This window comes from Passer montanus, unplaced genomic scaffold, assembly GCF_014805655.1.
Source record: "Passer montanus isolate IOZ18808 unplaced genomic scaffold, ASM1480565v1 scaffold7, whole genome shotgun sequence".
In the NCBI taxonomy this organism is placed as follows: Eukaryota; Metazoa; Chordata; class Aves; order Passeriformes; family Passeridae; genus Passer; species Passer montanus.
The window spans coordinates 379,312-407,130 of NW_024372147.1; the positions used below are offsets into that span (position 1 = coordinate 379,312).

A 27,819-nucleotide genomic window follows, 5' to 3' on the forward strand; every position below is an offset into this window, starting at 1 on the left:
AATTTCACACTAGACAAAACTGATTAAGTTTAAACTCTCTTGCCACGCCATTGCTTCCAGCAACAATTTGAAGCTGCAGAAGGAAAGAAGACCACTATTAAGACTCTTTACCTAACCTGAGGTTGCTGACATCCATGAGGGTCTACTTATATGTACTTTTAATGACGTTTACCTTTGGATAGGTGAAGAATGCAGAAAAGGTCTAGTGGAAAATACCCATTTTTCAGAAGTACTGTCAAACAAGGGAGAACAGATATTCTTAGACTCACACTGTGATTTGAATACTTTTCAAAGAGATCATTGCTATATTTGCTTCTGTCACTCTCCAGAACTAAATTATACAATTATATTTTCCAGGGGATATCTTTTACTAAATTGGTTTCTGTTCTCTCTGACAGACATAAGTTTTTCAGAATAGCTGACTAGCATACCATGTAAAAACATAGAGGAATGTTTATTGTATTATAAATACCTTCAGTTCTTCATTAAATGACTCAAATCTAAAAGATCATAAATTCTTATTCCATGAATAATCTCTTCCTTGTGGGACAGTTACTTGGGTGGAAAAGAAAATGTTAATGCCCACAGCAAAATAAAGTAGAACCACAAATAATTGGTTGAATTTAATTGCCATAAACCATGTACTCCACTAAGTTTCTAAGTTAGATTTATTTATTTGGGTGCTTCTGAAAAGTCATGTATCAAATGCAGTCCAGCAGAAGTTGGCTCTTTATTGTTGCTTTTTTTTTTCCACTCTTTTAGTTAACATTCCATTTCTGTATTTGGCTTCTTTATTTTAGGTTTTAAGGATTGATCTCTTCAACGAAGTATGTTACTTATAAGAAAACCAAACCATATTAGTCAGAGCAAGGCAGGAAAGAGTAGCCTTCTGTAAGAAATAAAACCAAAAAATCCAAAAGTAATATAAATATAAATATAGTTTATTTTATAAAAGTTCTTAAAAATTGCATTCAGATGTTATTGATTTTTCAGCATTTTTGATAAAGTTACCTAACCATATTTATAAGATGCCAAGGTACAATGAAAGTATTAAAGGTATTCTAGAAGAATATGTCCATTTAAAAAACATTAGTCAACAGTATTTGGTGACACTCAGCACCACACATATGAGGAGTACTCACACTTTCTGTCACCTTCAAAATTAAGTACTGATTTATTACTGATTCATTTCTGTAATCCCTTTTCTGCTCTACAATATGTTTAATAAATTTTATGGTATGACTGCTGGTTTCAGATTGAAAAATATATGTACCTATACTGAAAGTTTAAGATTAACACTAACATATATCAACTGAGCAGGGTAACAGGAAAGATTTTGGGGCATATGAGAATGAAACAACTCTTTGGTACATTAATAGATAGAAATTCTATGGTCTTCATGAAAAAAGAAGACATTATATATTACTTCATATATTTTACTTCAATAATGACATTATTTTTGTCATTATTGAAGTAAAAGCTAGATGTTGAATAAATTCCATTAGAGTCAGTTAGTGGGAGTAGATTAATAAAAACCCATCCTTCTATGTTGGATGGTTTTTTCTTGTTCTTTTCATTACAAGAGCTGAGTAGACATATTCTGATTTATTACTATGAATATCCGGTAAGTATTAGGACATAAAAATAAATCCAAAATTCTGAAATATAGCTAATGCGCCAAAATTATGTGTATTAAATGGGTGATTATATTCTGTCAGCATAAGACTAATTCTTGGGCCAAAAATAAAATTGTTGATATAGATCTTAATAAAAAGTAACAGAAATGCATATATATATATATATATACACACATATATATATATATATAAAATATAATTCTTTGTAAAGATTATATATCATTTAGCAGGAATTTACATTAATAAAGATAAGGGTAATACTGGTGGAGACACAGATTGACTTTAATGAGGTATTTGATGGAGTCTTCTTTACTTGGCTGAATAAAAAAAAAGTAAATTCAACTGCAAAATGACAGTGCAAGCATGTAAATGCAGGCAGATAATCCATTCAATGTGACTTCTCTGTTTGACATTTAAATGAAGAAAGAAAGTGTGAGCTTTGGATGCAACCGAGACTAACTGTATCAACCACTCATGATACCTTCATTAAAGCAGCACAGTAAATTTCTAATTTAGGAAAAAAAAAATCTGTTTCATCTCTGTTCAGTACCCTGAGGAATCAGGACATGTCTTTTACTTTCAAAAGCAGAAGTATTTGTAAACCACGTGTTCAACTCTTCCCCCTTATTTAGCTTTATATAAATTATTATTAATTCATATTTGTCCTAACCTCAGTCTAATCAACATTGTTTTGGTCTTCTTTGCAGCTTCCTGCATAATCAAGAGGTTTAATACTAGTCTGTGATTACAGTTTTACATATATGAAGAGAATGTAAGGTTACAGGATAGCATTAAAATTGAGGTTCATTTTATAGTGAAAGCATTTAAATCCCTTTGCTGAATTTGGGCATAATCTGAGGTGATGTGTTAAAGTTTAAAAGAGTTTCATAGAGCAATAAATTTCAAATAATGTTCTTGAAAGCAGGAAATAAATTCAGGAAATTATTTAATGTTCGGGATTCGCAGCTACACTGTGTGTGAATACATACATATGCACAAACTGACAGTAAAAGCATTTGTGAATTGACATTTTTTAATGCAAGCTATTGAATATTTTTCCTAGACTAAATTCTCTTTTTCAGACAAGAACTGATTCAGGGAATTTATATAGTCTCTGTTATATTAGACCTTGAAATAGATGATCACGGTTTTCCCTCCTGGTCTTTTATCTGTCGATTTTAGAGTTAAAAAAAAAAAAAAACAAAGTACAAAATATACTGCTCAGCAACATAAGATCTTTATTTTCTCTTTATTTCTCTCAACACTCAGTGTCCCTGCTGACAGAATGACGATGAAACCATCAGAAATATGACAAGGAATTGATACAAATGATGAACAGATTTCAGTTTTGAGTAGGAACTTGAATAGCACTACAAATTGTAATCACACAATTGTTTTGAGAAGGCTAATTTATCTGTCTTGTTATTATTGTCCTGTTGTTTTTTTTACCTTATCAAGTTGGTAAGGCTAGTTGATATGTGCCAAAAACATATGTATATTTTTCAATAAAAAATGACTTCATGTATCATTTATATAAAGAGGATCTTTCTTCTTTTTACTCATAGGAAGACTGCAGTCTTACAGCTTAGATAAAATGCTAAGTAATATTGATTTCCTAACCAAATGGTGTTTTCCAGAAAACTAAATGGGAGACTGTGAGCCAGATGCTGTAAAATTAAGAAAATCTTTTCCCACCCTGATTTACAACAATATAAGATACTTTTAATATACTTTTCCTAAGCCTGTATTGAAGCTGTTTTATTGATAAAGTATCTTTACGTTCATAAATTATACAGCTCTCAGACCTGAGGAAAAAAAAAAAAAAACGGTTAGACAAGAAAAGACACTGACTTAAAAGAGAAAAAATAAAACTTCCTATCCCTGCCCTCCCCCAAGGACTCCATTTTGTTTTACAAATATCATTCAAATACTTCATTGAAGCTAATTGTATCATTATTTTTCTGGACTGTTACTGCCCCTATTGCCTTGCTTCAAATTGCTGGCAATGTTGCACCAATTTTGTATAAATTACTGTATTAAACTTCCTATTGTGTTTGAATTACTGGTAACAGCCAGCCCATTATTTTTAAATAGCTTTGATATGCAGCTGTTAGTCACAACAGTTGTGAAGTTTGCTATGTGGGAGCCATGATCTGACACAGCTGAGGACCATGGGCTTAAAATTGATGCCAATATGTAAGGCTTTTGTCTGGTGGCACTTCTCACAGGTTGGTAACTTCAAGGAGCCCATAAGGCAGCACAGGAGAGCAAGGTGCAAAGCTTCGTGTTCTCCTCCTAGCCCGAGCCATCTGTTCATAGCTGCCTTACCATGTAAATGTTGTCCTGATGGCTGCTTTAACTTGTGATAGCTGGCACTACTCCTGAGTGCCAAAAGTCACAACGAGCAATTGCCAGAACATGTGTGAAAATCCTGCAATGCTGCTTTTCTAGGATTTTCTAGGATTTTCTAGGTTACCCTTCTGAAAATGGTAAAAACTCTGCTGGAATGGGGGAATGGACTTTAATTTTACTTCACTGTCTGTGGACTAGGCCTTCATATACACTGTTTAGGCCTCCATATACACTGTAGGGTTTGATTTTGCAGGGAAGAAAGAAATTTTCAAATATTATTTTCCCCCTTTCCATCCTAAAAGCAGAACATGGCTGGAGCAAAAATTACAGTTCTGCATAACTGTTAGACTGAGCTCACAACATGATCAGGAGAATATTCTATGGGCTTGATCAATTAGATAAGAAAGTATTGAATGTCTCACTTGGTTTAGAAAACAATATAGCTTAATAAAGAAATACTGATATATCTGTAAGGATTCAGCAATATTAACAAGGTACTTCTAGTTGAACACCATAAATGAAGATTATGTCATTATTAGAAGAGGGTGATATTAGAAATCTTACATCAGCATTTTAAAAATTAATAACGAAACCTTGCAAATTATGATTGGATGCTTAGTTAAAAATAGATAAAACCAGGAAAATATTTATGCTAGTTTATTAAATTTTGCAATTTATTTATTTGATTTCTTCTACAGTAATTGCAAGTATATTTGTCGGGCATTCTTTGAGGTATCTAGTAAATTTCACTTGACTACAATGATAACAATGTAGTTAACAAATATAACAAGTATATATTTTACATGTTATGTAAAATATATACTTAATAAGTCTCATGGTTATTGTTTGTACTAACTAATCCTAGAGTTGTAAAGGTTAGAAAAGACCTTTAAGATGAAAGGTCTTAGCTGTCAGCCTTGCACCAACCCCATGTTCACCATTGGAACCATGACCTCAAGTACCATATTCACAAGTTTTTCGCTCACTTTTACTGTGACTCCACTCTGGGAAGTCTGTTACAATGCTTTACAACCCTTTCAGTAACAAAAAATATTTGTCACATTTAATATAAACTTGAGGCCATTTCCTCTCATCTTGTCATTTGTAACCTGGGAGAAGACAGTGGACCCTGCCTCACTGCACCCTCCTTTCAGGCAGTTGCAGAGAACAATAAGGTCCCCATCTTATTTAGCCTGTTTAGCCTGGAGAAAAGGATCCTCGTTTTTTCCAGGCTAAACAGCTCCCTCAGCCATACTACTTTAATGTAGGTATAGTACTTCATTCATAGCTGCTATGTTTGCTTACTTCATGAAAGGATACATCAGGCCATAACCAGACTTCTCACCAGAGATGAAATTAATTTTGTTTCCTAGTAATTGTTTTTTTGTTGCTTCAGCTGAGCACTTTTATTCTTGATGAAACATTATTCTACATTCTCAATAATGCCTACCTTTTTCTGTTATGAGCTAATAGGGAAGCTTCTATGGATGTGGACTCTTTGAACACTGCAACCCATTCTTAGTCCTGGGAATTTTCTTTTGTTTATTGACTATAAAACTTACACTAGAAATGTTAGATAACTGTGTCTATCATCCTTTCATTCTGTTATCCAGGAACATTTTGGAATTCAGCTTCCTTCAACACAGAGACATCCTACCTGCATTTCCCCACCTTCCATGGAGAATTCAGTGCAGATGTCTCATTTTTCTTTAAAACTACTGCGTCCTCAGGAGTATTTTTAGAGAACCTGGGAATTCAAGACTTCATAAGGATAGAGTTACAGTGTAAGTAACATGAATAATGGTGGTTTTGTTTTTGTTGTTATTATTATAAAAATTGGATTTTATTTAATTTAAAGGGGGAGTGTTTAAAAATTGCTCTCTACCTTTATTACTTCTACTACTACTACTAGATCTTTATCATTATCGGAAAAAATCACAGCACTGAGACTAAACAAGTATTCATTTGAGGATATTTTCTGCCACAGGGGTTTCTTAATCTAAGAGCACAGCAATCAGCCCCTGACTGCTACAACTGTTTCTACTTCTTGCATTTAGTGTATCTCTACTGCTAAATTCTCTTACTCCAAATTTTAAGACCAGGCATTATATGTGGCTGCTGGAAGACTCACTCAATCACCACGCGTGATTCAGACCTCTTGTGCCACAGTTACCTTAAGTCACATATTCTTATCTTTTTTTTTCTTTTTGTTTTTTTTCTTCATTTTTTTTTTTCATTTTATTTGTGCAGACACAAATTCTTAGACTTACAAGTAGAAATAATTTTTTGTTGCATAAGAGAGAATTAAATATCCCACTAAATCTGGCATAAGTGACTGACGTAAAGTGAAACCTTTATCTTAGTTGACCTAATGTATTATTCTTCTATTGCTCATTATTGAAAAGGAGAGTATTTGAAAGGATAAAGCACTTTTTCATTAGACTTTTGAATTAATTTGGAATATCACATTAATTGAAAAGTCTTCTTCTCGCCTGGTGACTCTGAGTGTTCTCTAAAATTGTTCTAGTAGAACAATTTTTACCTTGGGATTAGACAGTTCCTCATTTTTTTTCCAAGTCAGTTTTGTTATCAGGCTCCAGTATTTTCTAGAGAAGAGTATAAATAAATATATATGTTGCATTGCAAAATATAGCTATAGAAACATTAAATATTTTTAATTAAAAAGTAAAATATTCTGCTTTCTTGTTTTGTTTTTTGAGTTTTTTGTTTGGTTGGTTTTTTGTTTGTTTGTTTGTTTTTGTTTTTTGTTTTTTTTTTTCCTGGGGTTTTTTTGTTTGTTTTGGTTTTTTGTTTTGGTTTTTTTGGTCCATGTTAATGAAACAAACAGGAAAACACCTTCAGTAGTTAGTTTAGTTATAGAATATTGTTTAGTGTTTAATGAATTTTTTTTTCATCATCTCAAACTATAGTGTTGTATTTGAAAACTACCCTGTTTTCAACACTGTTTTTGCCAGGTTTTTTGGCAGTATGAGCTGCCTTCTGTTAAATCTCTGTGAACAGTTTAAAGGACAGCAGCATTGTAAACTCAGTGTCATGCAATACAGAAAATGTACTGGATCAGCACTTCAGTGGAGACTCTCTGAAGCAATGATGATAGTCTTGTCTGATAAATTATTTTCCATTTTCAAAACAAACAGTTAAATCATGGAAGCATTAAAGGAATGGTTCTGAGAAATGAATTTATTCAGACATTTGTTAGAATGTCTTCAGAATAATAATGTGAAGACAGACTCATGTCACTTGTCCCATTCATTCATAAGCATAAAAACCACTGCACACTTATGGGTTTTAAATTACTTTATATGAATAGGGAGGTGTGAGAGAAAGGAAAAGGCTGAACTGATCTGTAATTTCAGCATCTAAAAAAGCAAAGTTGTCTCATTATTGTGTAGAATATAGAGACATTTCTTAATCTCCATAAACACCCTAATTTATTGAGTAGACAGACCCATTATTTTTTGTATGTATGTAAATTAAATGAAGGATTGTTTGTAGCGGACGCAGAATTGTCTGTTTTTATTGTGGAAAATATTAATCAGAAATGAACAATATGTATTTCCATCAAGAGTACCTTTCTCAAAAAAAGTTAACTTGAGCATTTCATATGGTATAAGATGATTTATATTTCATCATCATGTAACTCCACATCATTTATAATAAATGTAAATGCAAATTACCAGCCTACACTTATGTTCTATTATTAGTTTCAGATAAATGAATATCTCTTATTTGTGTAATAATAAATAATAGTAAGGTAAATGTCAGACGTTGCTATTTAAGATGATGATGTGAGAAAATGTTTAACAGTTATCATGTCATTAGCATTTGACATTCACTACTTGGGAAGACTAATTTTTTGTAATATTTTATTTATTGTTTTCAAACTTTATATCTAATTATTTTGTTTATGGGGTAGTGATCTTTAGACATTGAAGTCTAGCTTCAAACAAAAAAGTCAGATCCAGAAATGTAATACAAAATGTGAGAATTAGAGCTATTCTGCTGGTTTTATGAAGTTATAAACACTGTAGTGCATCTATGTATATTCTAGAAGACTCTTGCAAAAATGGTGCGTGCATCCTAATTGTATTTTTAAAGAGAGGGTAAGTAAAAGAAGATACTTGTCTCAAAGAAGATATCTGATCCCTTGTTATTGTTCTGCAATGAGTTATAATTGCATGTTGAACTTCTTCCTGATTTACTGACTTACTGCAGAAATACTGGTTGAAAGCTAAAAAGCTGATTCAGTGCTGAAGAGTACACTCTGCTAAATACTTCTAGGGCCAAAGGTTACATGATCTGGCCAAAGGTCTGGGTATTTTATATTGAATGCTCGCTGAAGGTTTATTTCCAAAGAGTTAAACAGAAATTTAAAATAGGGTTGGAAACACTATGGTGTATTGACTTGGTTGGGCTTCTGCAGTTGCTTTGGAAGTAGTTCAGAACAGTGCAATATGCAACTACTGGTGGCCTTTGTTTGCCCAAATTTCTAACTTACTGTCCAGGATGAGTGCAGTTCAACTGCTTCCTTTATGGAAAAAGCTAGGATTTTTCATCCTGTAGCATTTTAGTTGGTAATCATTTTCTGCTTCCGCACATGATGCTTACACTTACATCAACACTCTGGATGGTTCTCTGTAGCTGTACTTTCTGTTAGTCATTCTAGCCACAGCTAGCCACTGACCACTCTCCATGATTACCATCAACTTCCACTCCACTTTGCCAGTCTGTAGATAGGCTCTGCCCATGTTTGAATGCACTATGGTTATGAGTTCCTGCAATGCTTTTTAGTGGTTCTAATATAATTCATTATTTCAGTGGTTATTTCAAAATCTTTATTATGCATTTTCTTGCCTTTAAAATTTAAACAGTACCATTACTTATCAGATTTGTCATTCTGACACGCTATTCAATAGGCCCATTCTGTGAGTTCAAAGCAGAACTTGTGCTTTCAGGCTTAACTCCAATAGTATCCAGAAGATTACAAAGACCTCTCTGCAGAAGGGAACATTCAGTAGAAATTCGTTTTAGCCAGTCACATAGATTTTCTGTTGCTTTTTTCTCCTACTGTGTGGTTGTTTTTTGGTTTGTTTTTTTTTATTTTTTTCTTTTATCCCTCTATAAGGAAAGAGTGAGTTATCAGCTTTTTCTAAATAAAATAAATTTATCCTAAAACTAATTTATTTTACTGAGGAAATATATTTAGTTATCAATTATTTATTATTGTTATGTAAAACTTGATTTTTAAGCAGAAGAGATCATTAGTACAAAAGTTATTCCATTTGTAAATTGACTGCACAATACACTTCATTTTATTTAGTAAGTGAAATGGTTTATGTATTTCCCATTTTACTTTTCTGTCTTAGGTTCAACTAAGATAGACAAACACTTTATAGCAACAAGATATAGGGCTTAAGGGATTGCAAATGTGTGACATTACTCAGTCTAAAGTTTGGCCAAAGTGGATTTAAATGTTTTAAAATATCTAATATCTTTTAAAAAAGTGAAAATAAAGTAAAAATACTCATGGAATATTTTTTTAAATTTCAATTAATTCCTCTTTAAAATGTTGTTTGAAGCTTATCTAATTCCCTTGATTCCTAATTTTTTTGCTTTTCAGTCAGAATTCAATGAAGTAGGAAGCTTTTTTTTGGATTCATGGAATCCTTCTTTGGCTTACTAATACTTTACATGATCTCTTATTTGGCAGCTTAGAAAAACTGGTACGAACAAAAGTTTAGATGTGTTTTTCCACAAGTAATAATCCAGACATGATATACTGAATATTAATATCCAAAATAAACCTGTTGTCCTCGAAGGTAAAACTGAAGAGATTTCATTCAAAAGGCACGGGAATTTGGAAGGGTTAAAAAAAAATACTGGGCAAGCAAGAAACCCCAAACCCACCAAATACTACAGTTCTACAGACATATTTGGTTTTGAATGGTTCATTCCTCCTGCCACCAATCCGCTACTTCAGGGCACAAGTGAGGCACAGTCAAGTTAAAATATACTGACCACTGAAGACAGAGGATGAAATAGATTAAAACTGAGACTGACAAGCTGAAGGCATGACTAGTTTGCATGTTGATGTTATTGCTGAGACAATACAGAAACCCCCACACTGGATTCATGGAATCTTCTCTATTCTCCTTTAATTAAATCTTTAATAATAAAAAATTGTGGCTATACATTGTCTAGGGAATACTTTTTCATACATGATTGTCTTTGAATATATGAAAGAAAGACTTTCAGATAGAATATTCACAATTTTCAGATTTTCGGTATTCTGACATATACCTCATGTTTTTATTTTGACCTGCAAAGATTCAGTGATTTCCTAGGCAAACTATGAAACTGTGTAATGTGAAATTTGCTCAGAGAAGAACTCAATTTAAATAACAATTTTATATACTACATCAAAATCTTCCCTCTGATGTTCGTAGAGGCTATATGAATAAATAACAAAAGCTAATAGAGAGTAGAAGATGCTGGTTGGATTATATTTGTGATAATTTAAATGTAGTTAACAACAGCAATCAATTAGCATGTAATCAAGAGATACATTTCATCCAAACTGAAAAATCACAAAGCTAGCATATTTCACTGTTTCTTGACTACTATGCTCTCCAGGGGTTCGCAAAGTGATTGGTTTCCATGCGGTGCATAAATCATTGCTCTTGCTGTCAGTGAGTGTGAAGAATGAGCTGCAGGCCCCTGAAGTAAACTGTTCCTCTAAAACAGTCAGTCTTATCCCATGAAATAGTAGGCTAAACCTTAAAGTAGCTTGTTCTGCTATTAATTATTTTGTGACCCAATTAATTATAAAATAATTTAAATGTCTGCTACTACTATCCTCTTTCTAGCTCCATATGAAGTGGCTTTTTCCTTTGACGTGGGAAATGGACCGAGTGAAGTCATAGTGCAATCACGCAATTCCTTAAATGACAACCAATGGCATTATGTGAAGGCTGAACGAAATGTCAAAGAGGCTTCCTTACAAATAGATCAATTTCCTCAAAAATCTCACAGTGCTCCACCTGACGGACATATTCGCTTGCAACTCAACAGCCAGCTGTTTGTAGGTAGGCACTCCACAAAATATTTCCTAATTATCGTAATACAAATAAGAAAATGTTGGGGTGAAGAGTGGAAGAAAAAATGTTGCCAACCAGATCTTTTGAAAACACTTTGTATGATGACATGAGAGACTTTGTGAAAAATCTGTGCAGATATTCACTATTTTGAGATTGTAGATCTCAAAGCACCTTGGCCAATAGTTTCTCCAGGATGATTTCAAATGAAGTTTACTTCCTTTGAGGGTTGTTTGAAGGACCAAGGATTCAAGGATGTAGACTTGCACCCTTTTTTGAGAGGATGTAATTTACTAAAGGAGGTTGTGCCATTTCTGTAATTTCAAGGAAATTTTGTTGTGTCTCTTTATCCACAGCTTCTCAGGTTGAAACATGACATTAGGGCATTTGGATAAAATGCTGAAAAGTAGAAATGGAGTAAATAGAATTCATTAGTTTTTGGGGTTTTTTTTCACTATTACAGAAAGCTATATAGAGCTATGTGTTATATCCACAGTAGTGTTCTTAATGTAATATTGACTTATTATGAATTCATAAGTCTCTGGTGTAAATATATATTGTATAGTATACAAGCATTTAAACCTGACCCTACTTTTAAAAAGGTTTTTTTTTATGCCTGCTCTGAGAAACTCATACTAAATTAATGTAAGCTTTATTTGCTTTTTGTTGGGGAGGAATGCATTTAAGGGCAATAGAGTTCTTAAACTGTAGCTACAAAAAATGTTAATGGTTATGAAAAAAATTAAATAAAGAGACAAGTCTTCTATCTCTGATAAAAAATTGTACCTGTACCTCAAAAGGTATCAAGAGAAAAAGATGGAGACTAGACCAAACACTGAAGAATTTTATATTTTGATTAAAAGCATAGAGGATTCCATAACAAAAAAAATATTATCCAATATATTAGTTCCAGTGGAGTTAGAAGTTTTGAGCTTGGTTTGTATTCACAGTAATGCACTAGATCTACCAATGGAAAGATAAGATTTCTATTTACTCTACTAGAGTAAAATGTATTGCTGTTCTCTGACTTGACTTGCAACATAACTGCTATTATATGAATAACTGAAATTAGATCAATGAAATGGTCTAATTCTATAGGTGTTTTGGCACTATCAAACCTAAAGACTTTTAAAATTATTTAGACGCTTAGTTGGTCTCCAGTTCTTCTAATCCCCCTCCTAAAAATATAATACTATTCTGTATAAAGAGTTGAACTTCCTGACGCCTTTTTGGCCATTGAATAGAGTGACCTTTTTTTTGTCAAATAGTGTGGCAAATCTGAGTAAAATTATATACTCTTGTTCATGTCTTTTATGGAGCTGACAACATAAAAACAGTTTTGACTTATTTACATGTAAGTAGTCTAGCTTGTTTTCTTCAGATAATGTTCAGGTGAATAATTGTACTCGAGTTGTGACTTTGTTTTGCATCTGGTTTCATGTTCTGCATGTTTTTTCATTCTGAAAATTCACAAAGATCTGGGATTAATTAAAGGATCTAGAGAAAAATGAAATAGAGTTTCTTAGAATGACATTAGCAGAGACACTCTTTACTTAATGTCATCTTGGAAATCTAGTACCTTCTTGAGTCACTCATTACTCAGTCAATATCATGAAGACTGTGATTACTTCAGGCTAAAACAGTCTTTACTTCTTATGAAGAAGTAAAGAAGTTATAGACACTCTGTTTTCTTATGAAGAAGTAAAGAAGTTATATACACTCTGTTTTTTTCAAAACCAGAGCTAAAGCCTAAAGCAGCCCTCCAAACCATAGAATCATAGACTTATGGAGTGATTGATTGATAGGCACCTTAATCTAGTTCAAATTTCTTGCCATTTCCATCACAGGGATGACATGAAATTGCCACCACCAGATCTTATTGTCCCATTATAACTGAAATAACAACAGCTATGTCAAGATATTCCATGTAACACCAATAATTATACAAACTTTGAAACTGAAAAAACTTTAAATGGATGATCACATGGAAGCATTTATCCAAAGGAGAACTGGAAATGTATGAGAATTGTAGTTTACAGTCTCACACATTGTGGAATATTTTCTGCTTTTACTTTTTAAAAGAGGAAAAAGGACAAGAAACATCAGTAGGTTGTGCAGTAAAGGACAAGAGAGATAGTATGTAGGTTACACACCTTGCTAGGCAACACAAATGAGTAAAATGTTAGTTTTCATGAAATCCATTAAAAATAAGGAACAGTGGAAAAAAGTAATGAATAAACAACTCTCATTACTCTTAGGATTGCTCTGTATAGTTATTAGCTCTGCTTGGTAGTCAGATATAACCTGGCTGGTATTCCTCTGCATAAGGGGCATTAACTTTCATATTATTGAAGAATGGATACAGCTTCCTTCTGAGACAAAGTGTATCAGAACAGACACCAGCTGATGGGTATCATAGAATCATTAAGGTTGGAAAATACTTCCAAGTTCACCAAGTCCAGCCTTTGAATGAACACAACATCATCACAGGACTAAATTCCACATTCAGTTATTTCTTCAACTTTTCCAGGAGGTGAGAATTAACAACATCCCTGAGCAGTCTGTTCCAATGCTTAATCACCCTTTCCATGCAGAAACTCTCCCTAATGTCCAACATGAACATGCCCTGGCACAGTTTGAGATTATGCCCTCTTGTTCTGTCATTATTTTCCTGGGAGAAGAGGCCCACCCCTATCTGGCTACACCCTCTTTTCTGGCAGTTTTAGAGAGTGATAAGGTCACCCATGAATCTCCTTTTCTCCAGGCCAAACAACCCCAATTCCCTCAGCTGCTTTTCTCATTAATTACTCTCTTAACCCTTTTACCCACTCCATTCCCTGTCCCCTGACATGCTCCAGCACCTCAGTGTCTTTCTGGTAGTGAGGGGCCCAGAACTGGACACAGCACTCCAGGTGTGACATTTCCAGTGCTGAGTACAGGGGGACAGTCACTGCCCTGTTCCTGCTGCCACACTATTGCTGATACAGGCCAGGATGCCATCATCCCTGGCCACCTGGACAGAGCTGGCTCATATTCAGCTGCTGACCAGCAAACCCAGATCCTTTTCCAGCAGTCAGCTTTCCAGTCACTCTTAACCAAGCCTACAGACTTGCATCAAGTTGTTTTGACCAACATGTATAATTGCTAAAATTCTGATTTGTTGAACATCACACAACTGACCTTAGACCATCAATCCAGATCCCCTAGCAGATCCTTCCAACCCTTCAGCATATCAACACTCCCACCCAGCATAATATCATCTCCAAACTTACTGCAGGTGCACTCATCCAAATCACTAATAAATATACTAGACAGAGCTCCTCCCATCCCCTCCCCTCCTCTTTTATTGTGAATTAATAGAGACTTCAAGGGCTCTCTGTAATTACTTGGCAAAACAGAAATCAGCTATACTTTTAAAGCTATTTACAAATATTTCCATATGAATAAACCTGTGTGTTGGAAAGTCATAATATACTGTTCATAGGCTGTAAACTGTAAAGATTGTTTTACATATCAATTATTTAAAAGTTTTAAAAGCTCCTATAAATTTATTTTCAGGTGGAACGGCATCCAGGCAGAAAGGATTTTTGGGATGCATTCGTTCATTACGGTTGAATGGAATGGCCCTTGATCTGGAAGAGAGAGCAAAGATAACGCCAGGAGTTGAACCAGGCTGCCCTGGACATTGTAGCAGTTATGGTAACCTGTGTCACAACGGTGGAAAATGTAGAGAGAAGTACAGTGGATTCTCCTGTGACTGCACTTTCTCAGCCTATGCTGGTCCATTCTGTAAGAAAGGCAAGTATGTGTTTTAGCTTTATCAGTTATTGAAAACAGGACCATACAGTCCAGATCAAGATCTTCAAATCCCCTTAAAGATATGCTTACATCTTGCAAAATATGTGGTTTACATAATGTAGGTAAATATTCAGCTGAGTTTACTCAATATCTTTAAGTTTTGCTAAACACTGTTCTTTCAGAGATAACTTCAATGTATACCACTTAAGGAACCACATTACCCGAGAGGATCAGCATCTTCATGCAACTTTTTTTGATTCTTTGATACTATAGTAAATCTAGGAACTATATTTTTGTGGTAAAGCATTTGGATTTCTGTCTTCCCAAGAGTAATCTCAAAACCAACTGAGTCTGAAAAACAAACCAAGGAACAGAAGAACTTAAATCTACTTTTTGCTGTAAGAAGAAAGTAAGATCTTTGCAAACAGGACTGAGCCCATTTTCCAAGTCTTTTTGAAGCAGCTCTTTGGTGAAGTTTTCATACTGGTAGATGATCACAAGTCGTCAAGTCTGAATTTCAAAAATTAAAGTTTATTTAGAAGTTTTGGTGTTTGCATATAATTCAGATTTGCAAAAAAATCTTGCTTCCTCCATGTGTTAAATGCATTCTGCAAAGTACTAAGCAGGTTATATGCCACAACTTGGTGTTACTCTAAATTAGCACAAAATCTGCCCTGTCATCACTGCCACCACAAAAGTGAGGGACCTAAAGTCTTCAGACTTTCTGTATCCAGCACTGCAGTTCTAATGCCATTGTATGAGGAATGACATTTTCCTCCTCGGTATCAGAAGGGACTAATGGTCGCACTGTAATATTCAGCAGAGGCAGACTAGCTTCTGTTGCTAAAAGTGTGGGATGACCTATATAATAACTTTCAGTCAGCTTCTGTGAAATACTGGACCAGATTATAGACACTTCAAGAAATTTCTCCAAAGTGTGAAAGGTGTGATCCAAAGCACTAAGACAATTAATTTTAGCAGAAAACAGAAATCACACCATTACAGAAGCCCTCTATAAGTGATTCATACATAAGAAGAGCCTAAGTTAGTTTCTGTTTTCCTTTTCTTCCTCCCACCTGATCAGTCTCTTCTACCACGTATGTGTTTCTGACCAAATCTAATCTAAATGTTAGGATTCAAATTTCTGCACCCACTTTGTAATATACGAAGAGCACTATACATACAAGACAGAATAAATTGTGCTTGAGGACTAGGATGATCAATAGAAAAAAATGCATTTCTTCATGAAACATATATTTAAGACATACATCTAAATGAGCTCTTGCCCTAGACCAGGTTGTGTCTTAAGTTTCTCTGTAGTTCTAAATGCTAGTTTAATTTTTATTTATTTTTAGCTTTATCACAATAGTCTAGAATACATTTTATTTTCTTCTGTGATGTAGCTGAAGGAAAAAAATACCAACCAACCAACCAACCAACCAAAAAAAAAAAAGGCTCTGTATTAATAATATAATAATTAATTAATAATAGAATATAATAACGTTATAATGTTATTTTGCATTATATTTAAATATTTAATTGCTTTTTGTTTCAGAGATCTCTGCCTATTTTTGGACTGGCACTTCTGTGACATACAACTTTCAAGAATACTACACATTAGCTAAAAATTCCAGTTCTCATGCTTCTTCTTTCTATGCTGACATGACACTGGCCAGGGAAGCAATTACATTTGCCTTTCGAACAACACGGACACCAAGCTTACTGCTCTATGTCAGCTCCTTCTACAAGGAATACCTCTCAGTCATTCTCACCAGGAATGGTGAGTTTTGAGACTGGATGTCTGGAAACACTAATGAACATCACAACTGTCAGCTTGGATTCTCTCTGATTTCCAGATGTGAATCTGGAACTACATATTGTCCTGTTGTTTCTTTAGATGGTATCTGTTTTTCAGCTGCATCAAGCAATCCTTCCCACATGAAAAGCATTCCTCCTACTGTACTTTCAACTTTCACTACTGCTTTTTATTAATGTTGCCAAAAATATTTAATTCTGAAAATTCTTTAGAAATGTTTGGGTTTTAAAGTTTGGAAATGAAAATTAAAATTTATCTGAGCTGTGTTCTACTCATGACGCCTATTAATTGCCATCCTCAAAATAAACTATGAAATAAAATACTTTTTAAAGTGCATTTTCTATTTCCCATTTCCCAAATTAATCAGAGGTCATTTCATTAAATTTATTTCATAAGCTACTTATATATCCATGAAATGCATACATATATATATATATATATATAGATATATATATATACACACACACATATATGTAACATTATTGATATTTCTATTTAAACTGATCATTAACTATTAGTCAGATCTTTCTTTTCCATTCTTTCATCTAGATCTAGGTGGTTTTTTTTAAGTAAAAAATCCCCACAGGCTGAGTTAAATTTTCAGGTTTATCAAAGACTCTTTGCGATCACTGTGGTTCTGTGCTTAAGGAAGGTTCTGTGCTTTCCTAGACACATATTTGGATATAGAATAGCTGTGTTATACTCCCCGTCATGTGACATGGAAGATGTGTTGGTCATGACTGACCTGGATCTGACATGGGTCTATTTCTAGAGCATGAGTAGAAAGTTGTGGTCCATCGACAGCTGAAAAGGAATTCCTGACCAGGAAACTGCATTGCCTCTGTGTTCTCTTCTGAGTCTTTGTGTGATTGTTTGTGTACAGATGGTATTCTGGGAGTTAACAATAAGGAATAGAAAATGATCTAGGAGTTAGTACACTGCATTCAATTTAATTTTCAAATGGTTTACAGGACTGGACAGGGAAAACATTATTCAAGAATTATGAGTTATATTTGATAAGTCACAATAATGAGAGCTACCAGACTGAGTCTTTCTCAGCTGAATTTTGAAAGTAATTATAAAATTTCTGCCCAAATTTTAAGTCAATAATCAAAATTGAGACAGTTTATGACTATTCTTGCAACTATGTCCTGTTTCCAATATTGCTATGACTCATTCTGTTACCTTTAATTTCTCACTTATATCCATTTCTTATGGCTAAGTCCGTAAACAAATCAAGCATTTGATTTGCCCTTGCAGTACCCCTGTGAAGCATGTTAGTTCATAAATTGTTTATCATATGTTGTATAGTATACAATATATCATAAAATGTATGATCTATACTGCTTATAGTGTATGTAGTGTACTACACCTTTTCTCTCTTTATCCTCGCAGGAAGTTTACAAATTAGGTACAAGCTAGATAGCCATCAAGATCCTGATATCTTCAGCATCAGTTTCAAAAGCATGGCTGATGGACAACTACAACATGTGAAAATTAATAGAGAGGAGGAAACACTTTTTGTAGAGGTAATTCCATTAGGGGTGGGGGAAAAAACTGGATTATCATAAAAAAGTAGACAAGCAAAATGCAGTAAATATTTGCAACAAGGCAATTACCCCCAAATAAGATGTGCCTTAATATCTTAAGTAATCAAAGTAAAGTTAACACTCTCATGATGCACAGACAAAATTAATGTTAGCCAATCTCTTTGATGTGCATTTTGTTTATTTCAAAAGGCAAATATCACCTCCTAATTTTACATGAAAATGCAGCTTATTGTTTGATGGTTAAATTTCAAAATTTGGTAAATGTGTGTGACTGCTGTTGGCTGTTTTGGGTCTTGTATTTTCAGTTCTTTTAGTTAAATTATACATCAAACTACAGTACAAATATATTACCACACAGATAATAATTTAAGTCTGTTTTAAAATTTTTCTTTGGTCTCTTTTACATCCTCAAAGGAATGTGGCTATTAAGGAGGATATTTTTGTTATTTTTGTGGAAATTTCATGGTAAAATAGAAACATTTATTTTGTTAATACTAACATGCAAAAAGTCTTTTTATTTTTTTTTTAATTCAAGATACCTGCATGTTATAATTTAGTATTTTGAGGCTAGAACTTGGGTAATGGTACTTGGCTTGAAGTTGTCCTAGAGATACCCTGAGAGGCAGAATATTTGCAATATAATATTTGATCTTTATGAAGTTAAATATTGAGTGCCTTTTTAAAATGAAAATATTCATATTCTTAAAGGTTTGCTATTTTTTATTCCTCTTAAAGGTGAAAAAGAAAGAATCAGCCAAATTACTATGATAAATAAAGGCTTATTAAGTGGGATGCTTAAGAATATCAGTTATAATCAGTGATCTAAGGAAGATGATTATCTAGTTCCTGATGAGTTTTTATGCTATAAATAATAAATACTTCCCTCAGACCTTCCTATTTTTAGCCTCAATCTTACCTGCTTTTTTGAAAATATTGACTACTACCTCTTCTATTATTCTACTTTGTTCCTCACTCTATCATTCTGTAGGTTAACCAGAATGAAAGAATGAAGTTTATTCTGTCTTCAGGCACAGAATTCAATGCAATCAAGTCTCTCACACTTGGGAAGATTATAGGTAAGTGGAGCACCACAGCAGATCTAAAACTGCATGGTTTTCTAAAATGTATCAAATGTCATCATGGGGCATGAAAAAAAAGCAATGCAAATGTCATTGAAAGACATTTATTGTTTGGATTTACTTAGACACAGAGTCACAATCAAAGTAGAAACTTCAGTCTTGTGGAAATACAGATATAATCACAAATAAGTGCTTCCTGAAAGAATGATCAAGTGGGTTCCATTAAAAATAATTTTACACTTCTCTCTCATTTTGCAATCAAGCATTAAGAAACACCACTTTGTTTTCTATTCTGGAGAAAAAACAAATCAAATTGAAATCATACACAAAGATGATCTAATACTATTAATCACGTATCGTACTTGAAAAACTTCCTGTGATTAAATTTGATGTAAACAGTGAAGAATATGGTAATGTAACTCAAATCTTTGTTGGAGATCCTTTGTCTCATGATGATACTTCAAAATATGTCTGTTTCTCTTCAGTAATGATCAAAATGAAAATTACCTATCTACAATCACCATTTCTTAAAAGGAAATAGCAATAGCCTGGACTTAAATTCTCAAGATCTTGTTATTTTCATACCTTTCACTTCGGCAATGATAGAGGAAGATTTGGTGTTGTTGCAAATTTAAAGGCTATTTCTCTTTCCTCTAAAGTAATTTCATAGAATCATATAAAGTTTTGGGTTGAAAAGGGCGTAAAAGGTCATCTAGTTCCAACACCCCTGTTGTGTGCTGGAACAGCTTCATCCAGACCAGGTCATTCAAAGTCTCATCCACTGGCTTTGAACATTTCCCATGAGGACATGCACTGCCTTCCTGGACAGTCTGTTCGAGCGTCTTTCACCCACACAGCATAGAATTTTTTCCTTATTTCCAGGTTAAATCTACAACTGTTCAGTCTAAAGTGCTTTCTTTCTGTTTTGTTACTACATGCACATATAAAATGTCAGTCTTCAGCCTTCTTGTAGCCTCCTTTAGGTACTGTAAGGCTGCTATAAAATCACCTTGGAGACTTCTCTTCTCCAGGCTTGAACATCCCCAACTTTCTCAGTCTTTCTTTATAGGAGAGCTGCTCTGGTATTTTGATCATTCTCACAGTCCTTCTCTAGACTTGCTCTAACAAGTCCATGTCTTTCCTGTCTGGGACTCCAGAGCTGCATGCAGGGTTCCAGGTGGGGTCTCAGCAGAGCCAAGGGGAGGCACAGAGTCACTACCCTAGCCCTGCTGGCCACGATGCTTTGGATGCAGCCCAGAATCATCAAATGGCCTGGAGTGGAAAAGACCTTAAAGATCACCTCATTCCAACCTCCTATAATAGGCAGAAACACCTTCCACTAGACCAGGTTTGTCAGAGCTGCAACTAGTCTGGCCCTGAACAGTCCCAGAATACCAATGGCTTTTGGGCTGCAAGTGCACATTTCTGGCCCATGTTGTGCTTCTTGTCCACCAACAGCCCCAAGCTCTTCTCCTCAGGGTTGCTCTCAAGCCATTCCCCTTGCCCCGCCAAATCTGTATTGATGCAGGGCGGTTGTGCAGATGCAGGTGCATAACTTTGTACTTGCCATTGTTGAATTTGATGAGATTCACTTGGTCCCAGTCCTCAAACCTGTCAGTGTCCCTCTGGGTGGCATTCCATCTCTCAAGTGTGTCAACTGAACACTTCAGTTTAGTGTTGTCCACAGAGTTGCTTCAGATGCAGTCAATCCAACTCTTGGTGTCGTAAGAGAAGATGTTGAACAGAAATGGTATCAGTGTGGGCCCAGAGGAGCACCACCTGTAACCAGTCCCTATTTAAACATTGAGCTGTTGCACACAAATGTTTGGATAAGGAGATCCAGTTAATTCTTTATCTGTCAAATAGGTGGTTGTTGTTTTCAATTATGAGAGCGTTATCTAGAAAAGGTAGAATAATGATTTAAAATACATAATAAAATTCATACAGTGATAGTTATAATGAGAATAATTACCAAATGCTAAATTGCTTCAAATGTATTAATGTAGTTCAGAAGCCATGTTTATGGACCATAAAAAAATCTTAATTATTGTTTAGTTATCTTGAGGAAAATCTCAGTATAGCTGATTTGTTTTCTTATTGGAAAACTAAGTACCTCTAACACAAACAGAAATATATACTTTCGAAATGTAGATTTTTTATATAAATCTCACACTCCAAAAGAGAACTGGTGTGCAGATATGTACAGAAAATGAAAAAGAGAATGATCACTTATGCATAACCTTAAAGCAATATTAGCTGAAATATAAACTTTTACAAGAAAATTGTTACAAATATTTCCAAACTTTAAAATATGATGACAAAATTGAATCAGGAACGTATAATATTTTGAAGTGTAGTAGTTTATTGCAGTCACATTCACATAAAGTTAATACCACGGTGACCAATACAGAATGAAAACTTCTTTTATCTTTGTTATAAAATATCAGATTCAAACTTATATCTGTTAACTTAAAAATGCATTTTATTAAATTTATGTAATTGTACATTTTTAGAAAAGTAGTCTATTGGTCTTTTGACCAGGACCAATATTGTCTCTTCTAAAGAGCCATACAGTTACAAAAATTCAGAGGTGGGATTTTATTCAGTTATATGATGACTTTACAATGACACAGCAGTGCAAAGCACAGAGTTACAATGACCTGGGGGACAGTCAGCCCAATTTGTCTCAGAATCTGTCCTGAAGAAAACATATATTTCTCCCCATTTCAAAGGAGTTACTATTTTTCTTAGAAATCTGATTGCTTTAGGTTCTGATTTCTGTGAAGTCCTATGCAGAGACTGAAGAAGACTTCACAAAGGCAGAGCAAAAAGGTAATGAGTGTTTGTTGCAGTGAAGAGGTCTAAACACAAGGAGTTAACAAAATGTGAGATCATGTATTTCTTGTGCATGAAAATATTGTCCCCAAAAACCACACAAGGAAGCTTTTTATTTTAAAGAATTATCTTCGGTTGGAGAAGTACTTTTCTGAGATCTTCTGCATTTGAACATGACAGGTTTTTGTTCAAACAAAACTTGTGCAGAACCTCCTGCTCTAGCTGGATCCCTGTGAGTCTATTGGATCTGTTGGGATTCAAGTAGTAATACTGAAAGAGCTGACTGATGTCACTGCCAGGCCTCTCTTTGAATGATGGAATCTGTAAAAGTTCCAGTTGATGGGAAGCTTGCTGATGTTGTCCCAGGTTTCAATAAGGGTATATAAGACTGACCCAGGGAGCTACAGGCCTGTTAGTCTCACTTCAATGCCTGATATAACTATGGAGAAGATTATTCTAGGAGGCATTGAAAAACAGCTGAAGGGCAATGCAGTCATTAGTCATAGCCAGTACAGGTCTATGAGAGGAAAGTCCTGCTTATCAAACCCAATTTCCATTTATGACAACATAAACATCCCTTGTTGATCAAGGGAAGCCAGCTGATGTACTGATCCTTTTCAGTACTTCTTTTGAAGATGTCTCTCACAGGATCCTTCTGGACAAAATTTCCAGCCCACAGCTGGATAAACACATCGATGTGGTAGGTGATCAGCTGGCTAACAGGTTAAGCACAAAGGGTTACAGTGAATCGGGTGACATCAGGCTGGGCACCTGTCATGGGTGGGGTTCCACAGGGCTACATTCTCAGCCTTGTGCTCTTTAACATCTTCATAAATGACTTGGATGCAGGACTTGAAGGTACAGTAAGTTTGACAATGATACTAAATTAAAAGGATCTATTGATTCCCTTGAAGGCAGAGAGGCCCTGCAGAGAGACAGCAACAAATTAGAGGGCTGGGCAGTTGCCAGCTGTATGAAGTTTAACAAAGACAGGTTCTAGAGTTTGTAGCTGGTTGTAAGGAATAATGGGAAATGAGGTGCTGGAAGGCAGCACTGCAGAAAGGGACCTCGGTGTCCTGGTCAATGACATGTTGAACATGAGTCTGCAGTGTCCTGGGAGCCAGGAGGGCCAACCCTGTCCTGGGGTGCATCAGGCACAGCATCAGCAGCCAGGCAAGGGAGGGGATTGCACTGGGATGGCCTAACCTCAAGATGTGCAGTTTTGGGTGATGTAATATAAGACATAAACCTATTAGAAGACATCACAGTTCTTGTCTTAAAATGTTCTGATAGGAGCTGTATGTCTGCTGACTTTCTGTTTGACTACTTCACAAAGACAAATAGTTGAACCAGAGTTAAAGAAAGAGAGTTACTGAGTGTGTCTTACTTTTGAGGGATCTTTTTTTGTTGGGTTTTTTTTTTTAAGACAATGTAGGTGGAGTAATTTTGTCTATGGTAAGCTTGGGTACTCTTAGAAATGAACTTCTAATGAGATACTTAATGTCTTGGTTTTGAAAGAGAGGTGTCCACTAAGGAAGGCAGGAGCCTCCGTTGGAATGGAAAATGGAAACCCCTCCCTCCAAAATATTATAATTTTGATATTAAGGGGCTCTCAGGCAAAGAGATGAGGAAGGAATAACAGTTCTTTGCTAGTGTGTGCGATAAAGCAAACGCACAAGCACGGCTGCGGCCCTGACACCGCGCAGGGCCGGGCCCGGCCCCGCCCTTCCCGGCCCGGGCGCTTTCCCTCAGTGCAGTGCCGGGCGCGGCCGGCAGGGGGCGCTGCTGGCTCCCGGTGGGCGGGGCGGGGGCGCTGATTCCCCGCGCCTGCAGGGGGCGCTGTGCGCGGGCTCGGAGCGCCGTGATGGCGGCTGGGCCCGGACGGGAAGGGAGGGGAGAGAGGCTTCGCTCCACAAACCCTGGGGAGCCGATCCCGGTGCCCCAGCAGGACTCTGAGGAGCACCAAGCTGGGACGGCAGGAGTCTCGGCAGGCAGGGGGTGCGGGGCTGCAGTGAAAACTCGGAGCAGTGCCGAAGAAGCAGCGGGGGCAGCGGGGGCGGCCCGGCTCCCAGCAGGGCAGGGAGAGGCGAGCTCAGGACCCCGGGCACCCGAGCAGACGGGGATGGGTCCCTCTTTTAGTGAGGTGGATCATAATGAGGTCTCAGTTCAGTGGCTGCTCTCACGAACAGAGGCTCACCCACGGCAAAGAATCAGCTCTGGGCTGGGCTCCGGCACAGCAGCGAATTCCCCAGCCCCAGTTTTCTGCCCCTTGGAAAGAAACTCCCAGATAAAGAAGTGCAACCATATGCCCTCCTCTGGTCTCACGAACAGAGGCTCACCCACGGCAAAGAAGCAGCTCTGGGCTGGGCTCAGGCACAGCAGCGAATTTCCCAGCCCCAGTTCTCTGCCCCTTGGAAAGAAACTCCCAGATAAAGAAGTGCAACCATATGCCCTCCTCCCCTGAGCTTGGCCATTTCTTGTGCTTTGTTAAGTACCCAGTCGTTAGTGTTTCCTAGCAACTTATGGGAAAAAAATTGTATAAGTAAAAAGTAACAGCAGGAAAGAAACCTAACCTCTAACACTTAAGGAAGCATAACTTCAGTTTATTGTAATATAAAATAAACAACTTCTGAGTGTTTATGAGTGCCACTTTCAGTCACTTAAATTTTACTTTAGGAGGAAAGTGGATGATGGTGGTCCTTCCCGAAGCCCTTTCACTTTTATCATCAAGATTGCCTGATCCAATATAAAGCCTTACTTTATCCAGCAATATTTTCTAGTTAAGGACTCAATTGAAATCAAAGGATTCAGAATATTTCCTTTTCTATTATACATATATGTAGTTTAGTAAAGGATTTGTATAGGAACAAAAAAATAATAGAGACCCCTTTCCTCTTGAGGTTTTCAATCTGACTCAGATGTATATATTTTTATCATAGGGGGGTTGTGCAAATGTTTTCTTGCCACTTCAGTACTAATCTTTTTCTTAAAATAATCCCATCCTAGCAGATCCTTCAGTGCATAGAGACAGATAATGAAAACAGCTGCAAAGAAAGCAGGGACAGTTAAACAACCAACATCTTATGTAATCCATCAGTGTAGGTGAGCAGACTTTTGTCTGATATCCTTCCATCTTGTAGTCCATAATCAGTGCAATAAGCAGAGATTAGTTGAAGAAAATGGTACTCTGCTATTTTGAAACATTCTACCAGAACACATTATCCTGTTTTTCACTATTAACCTAAATTTTATTAAGGAGAGCACTGTAAAACTTAAAGTTATTATAGTAGTTATTGTAAAGGTCACAAGTTCATTGGAGGGTTCCAGGACATGTTGGAAGTGAAAATTAATGAGATTAAATTCCTATTTTATTTGCAAATATCCTTCCCTTATGAGTTCTCCTTTTATAACTAGTACTTCCAGAGTTTTTGCTTAAATTAGAACTGCCAAAGTGAATAAACTGTTTGTTTTCTGCATCAAAACTGGTGCTTTAGTGAGCATTACCAGTGAATTAATTGAGTTCTAACATGCAGGGTACTTTTCACGTGCGTTCAGAAAGGTAACTCAAGAGAAAAAGTGAGGAGTATCTTTCTTTTTTTTTCCTTCCCCTTTGTGGTATCAATAATGGTATCATGTTTTAAAATGCCTAGTGAATTGGAACAGTATTAATTTTTTAAAATTTCACAGAAAATATCTTGATGGATTTCCAGGACCTGACAACCCGAGATCTTCAGGGTTTTTGCTTTGACAGACTTGATGGTGCTGAAATGGAGTAGGCATATATGTCTATAGAATGAATATGTTCCAAAAACATTTATTTATGAGAAGAAATCCAATAAAATGCATTTTTCTGGAATTAATTCTTCAGTCTTATATTTTCGCAGAATGAAAAATTGTTGTATTTTAATTTAAATACTTTATTTACAATAGAAGCTTTTTGCTTTGGAACTCGCTATACGAATTTAAAAGTATTTCCCTTAGCAGATTAGCAGCTGTCATCTGTTCAAAAGTAAGGGGTGGGGGGGTGTGAATATATCTGAGTTTGTATTCATTAAAGTCAGACAAGAAAGAGATTCAGTGAATCTACATATGTTGCTGCAACTCAAATATACTCAGAGGAACACAGGTTAATTATTCATTTATTCTTCTGACACTTTATTTTGTACATTTGCACTATGATTAATTGTGTTCTGTTCCTTTTGATTAACAGAAAACAGTGATATAGATGAGGAGACTATGAAGGCAAACTCTCAGGGGTTTGTTGGCTGTCTATCTTCAGTGCAGTTCAACCACATTGCTCCTTTGAAGGCTGCACTAGACCACAGCAGCTCAGCCCCTGTCATTGTAAAAGGGCGTTTCACTGAATCCAACTGTGGTACTTTAACTGGAGCTGACTCAACATCAAGTGAAACAACCCATTCATTTGCAGGTAGCATATGGTTATCACTTGTTCTGATCACTGAAGCAAAATCCAAATAGAATACTCATGACCTGAATCACAACTGACTTTTTATTTTTCCATGTGGGTTAACATCTCAGGAGTAGTTTGTAAATAATTCTCTTTTATATGTACTTACTTCCTTTTCTCTAGCCTTTTTCTTTTCATCTGAATGTTTACATTTTTCTTTTTATCTCTGCAAAGATACCTACATTGATGTTCTATGCATGCTTACTGACCCATGCTACTGCCACTGTATCATATTGTAAAAGAACTGTGACTGTGAGAATTTCTTAAAAAAACCACGTCTTCTATTTGTCTGTTTTTTTTTTTTTTTTTTTTTTTTTTTCCTGCAGATCACTCTGGACCAATAGATGAGGGAAAGCCCTTAGCTAATGCAATCATCGTGTTCTATTTGTCTTTTTTTTTTTTTTTTTTTTTTTTTTTTTTTTTTTTTCCTGCAGATCACTCTGGACCAATAGATGAGGGAAAGCCCTTAGCTAATGCAATCAGAAGTGACTCTGCAATTATTGGAGGTAACAGGGGCTGTAACAAATCCACAGAAAACTTTTCTTTCTAACTGTGAATCTGTCAGTGATGAAGTGAGTCAGTTTAGTTTTGTGTGCATACAGAAACAAGTAAAAGCTCTTCATTTTACTACACTTGGTAGACAGATAAAAATCAAATATTGTTTTAAAACACAATTGATCACACTCTTCTTATTACATAAATTTATGCTGTGTTTCCATATATTGAAACATTCTGATGAAAAACAGGATAGTAAGGACAGAATTTCAACCTGCATAATGGTGGTGTCTGTCTCTTTAAAAAGTGCTTGGATTTCGTGATGAAGTCAGTTTAGTTTTGTGTGCATACAGAAACAAGTAAAAGCTCTTCATTTTACTACACTTGGTAGACAGATAAAAATCAAATATTGTTTTAAAACACAATTGATCACACTCTTCTTATTACATAATTTTATGCTGTGTTTCCATATATTGAAACATTCTGATGAAAAACAGGATAGTAAGGACAGAATTTCAACCTGCATAATGGTGGTGTCTGTCTCTTTAAAAAGTGCTTGGATTTCTTGGGAAAAAAAATCATATATTTAAGAAAGAATCATCATTTCTTCTTTTGCCAAAAAAAATTATCTTTGCTACAAAGTCATGTTTAAAATCTTTTTTAATATATCTGAA

General features: G+C 35.5%; 1 protein-coding gene across 1 annotated transcript in view; it reads left to right on the forward strand.

Moving 5' to 3' along the window:
• LOC120512088 (contactin-associated protein-like 4) overlaps positions 1 to 27,819 on the forward strand; it is a 199,951-nt gene that overhangs the window by 166,163 nt on the left and 5,969 nt on the right. Inside the window, exons 16-23 of the mRNA XM_039730013.1 lie at positions 5,603 to 5,773; positions 10,877 to 11,095; positions 14,663 to 14,902; positions 16,458 to 16,682; positions 18,114 to 18,247; positions 19,257 to 19,344; positions 26,393 to 26,611; positions 27,085 to 27,156. Of these exons, the coding sequence (XP_039585947.1) occupies positions 5,603 to 5,773; positions 10,877 to 11,095; positions 14,663 to 14,902; positions 16,458 to 16,682; positions 18,114 to 18,247; positions 19,257 to 19,344; positions 26,393 to 26,611; positions 27,085 to 27,156 (1,368 nt within the window). The remainder of the gene's footprint in view (positions 1 to 5,602; positions 5,774 to 10,876; positions 11,096 to 14,662; positions 14,903 to 16,457; positions 16,683 to 18,113; positions 18,248 to 19,256; positions 19,345 to 26,392; positions 26,612 to 27,084; positions 27,157 to 27,819) is intronic.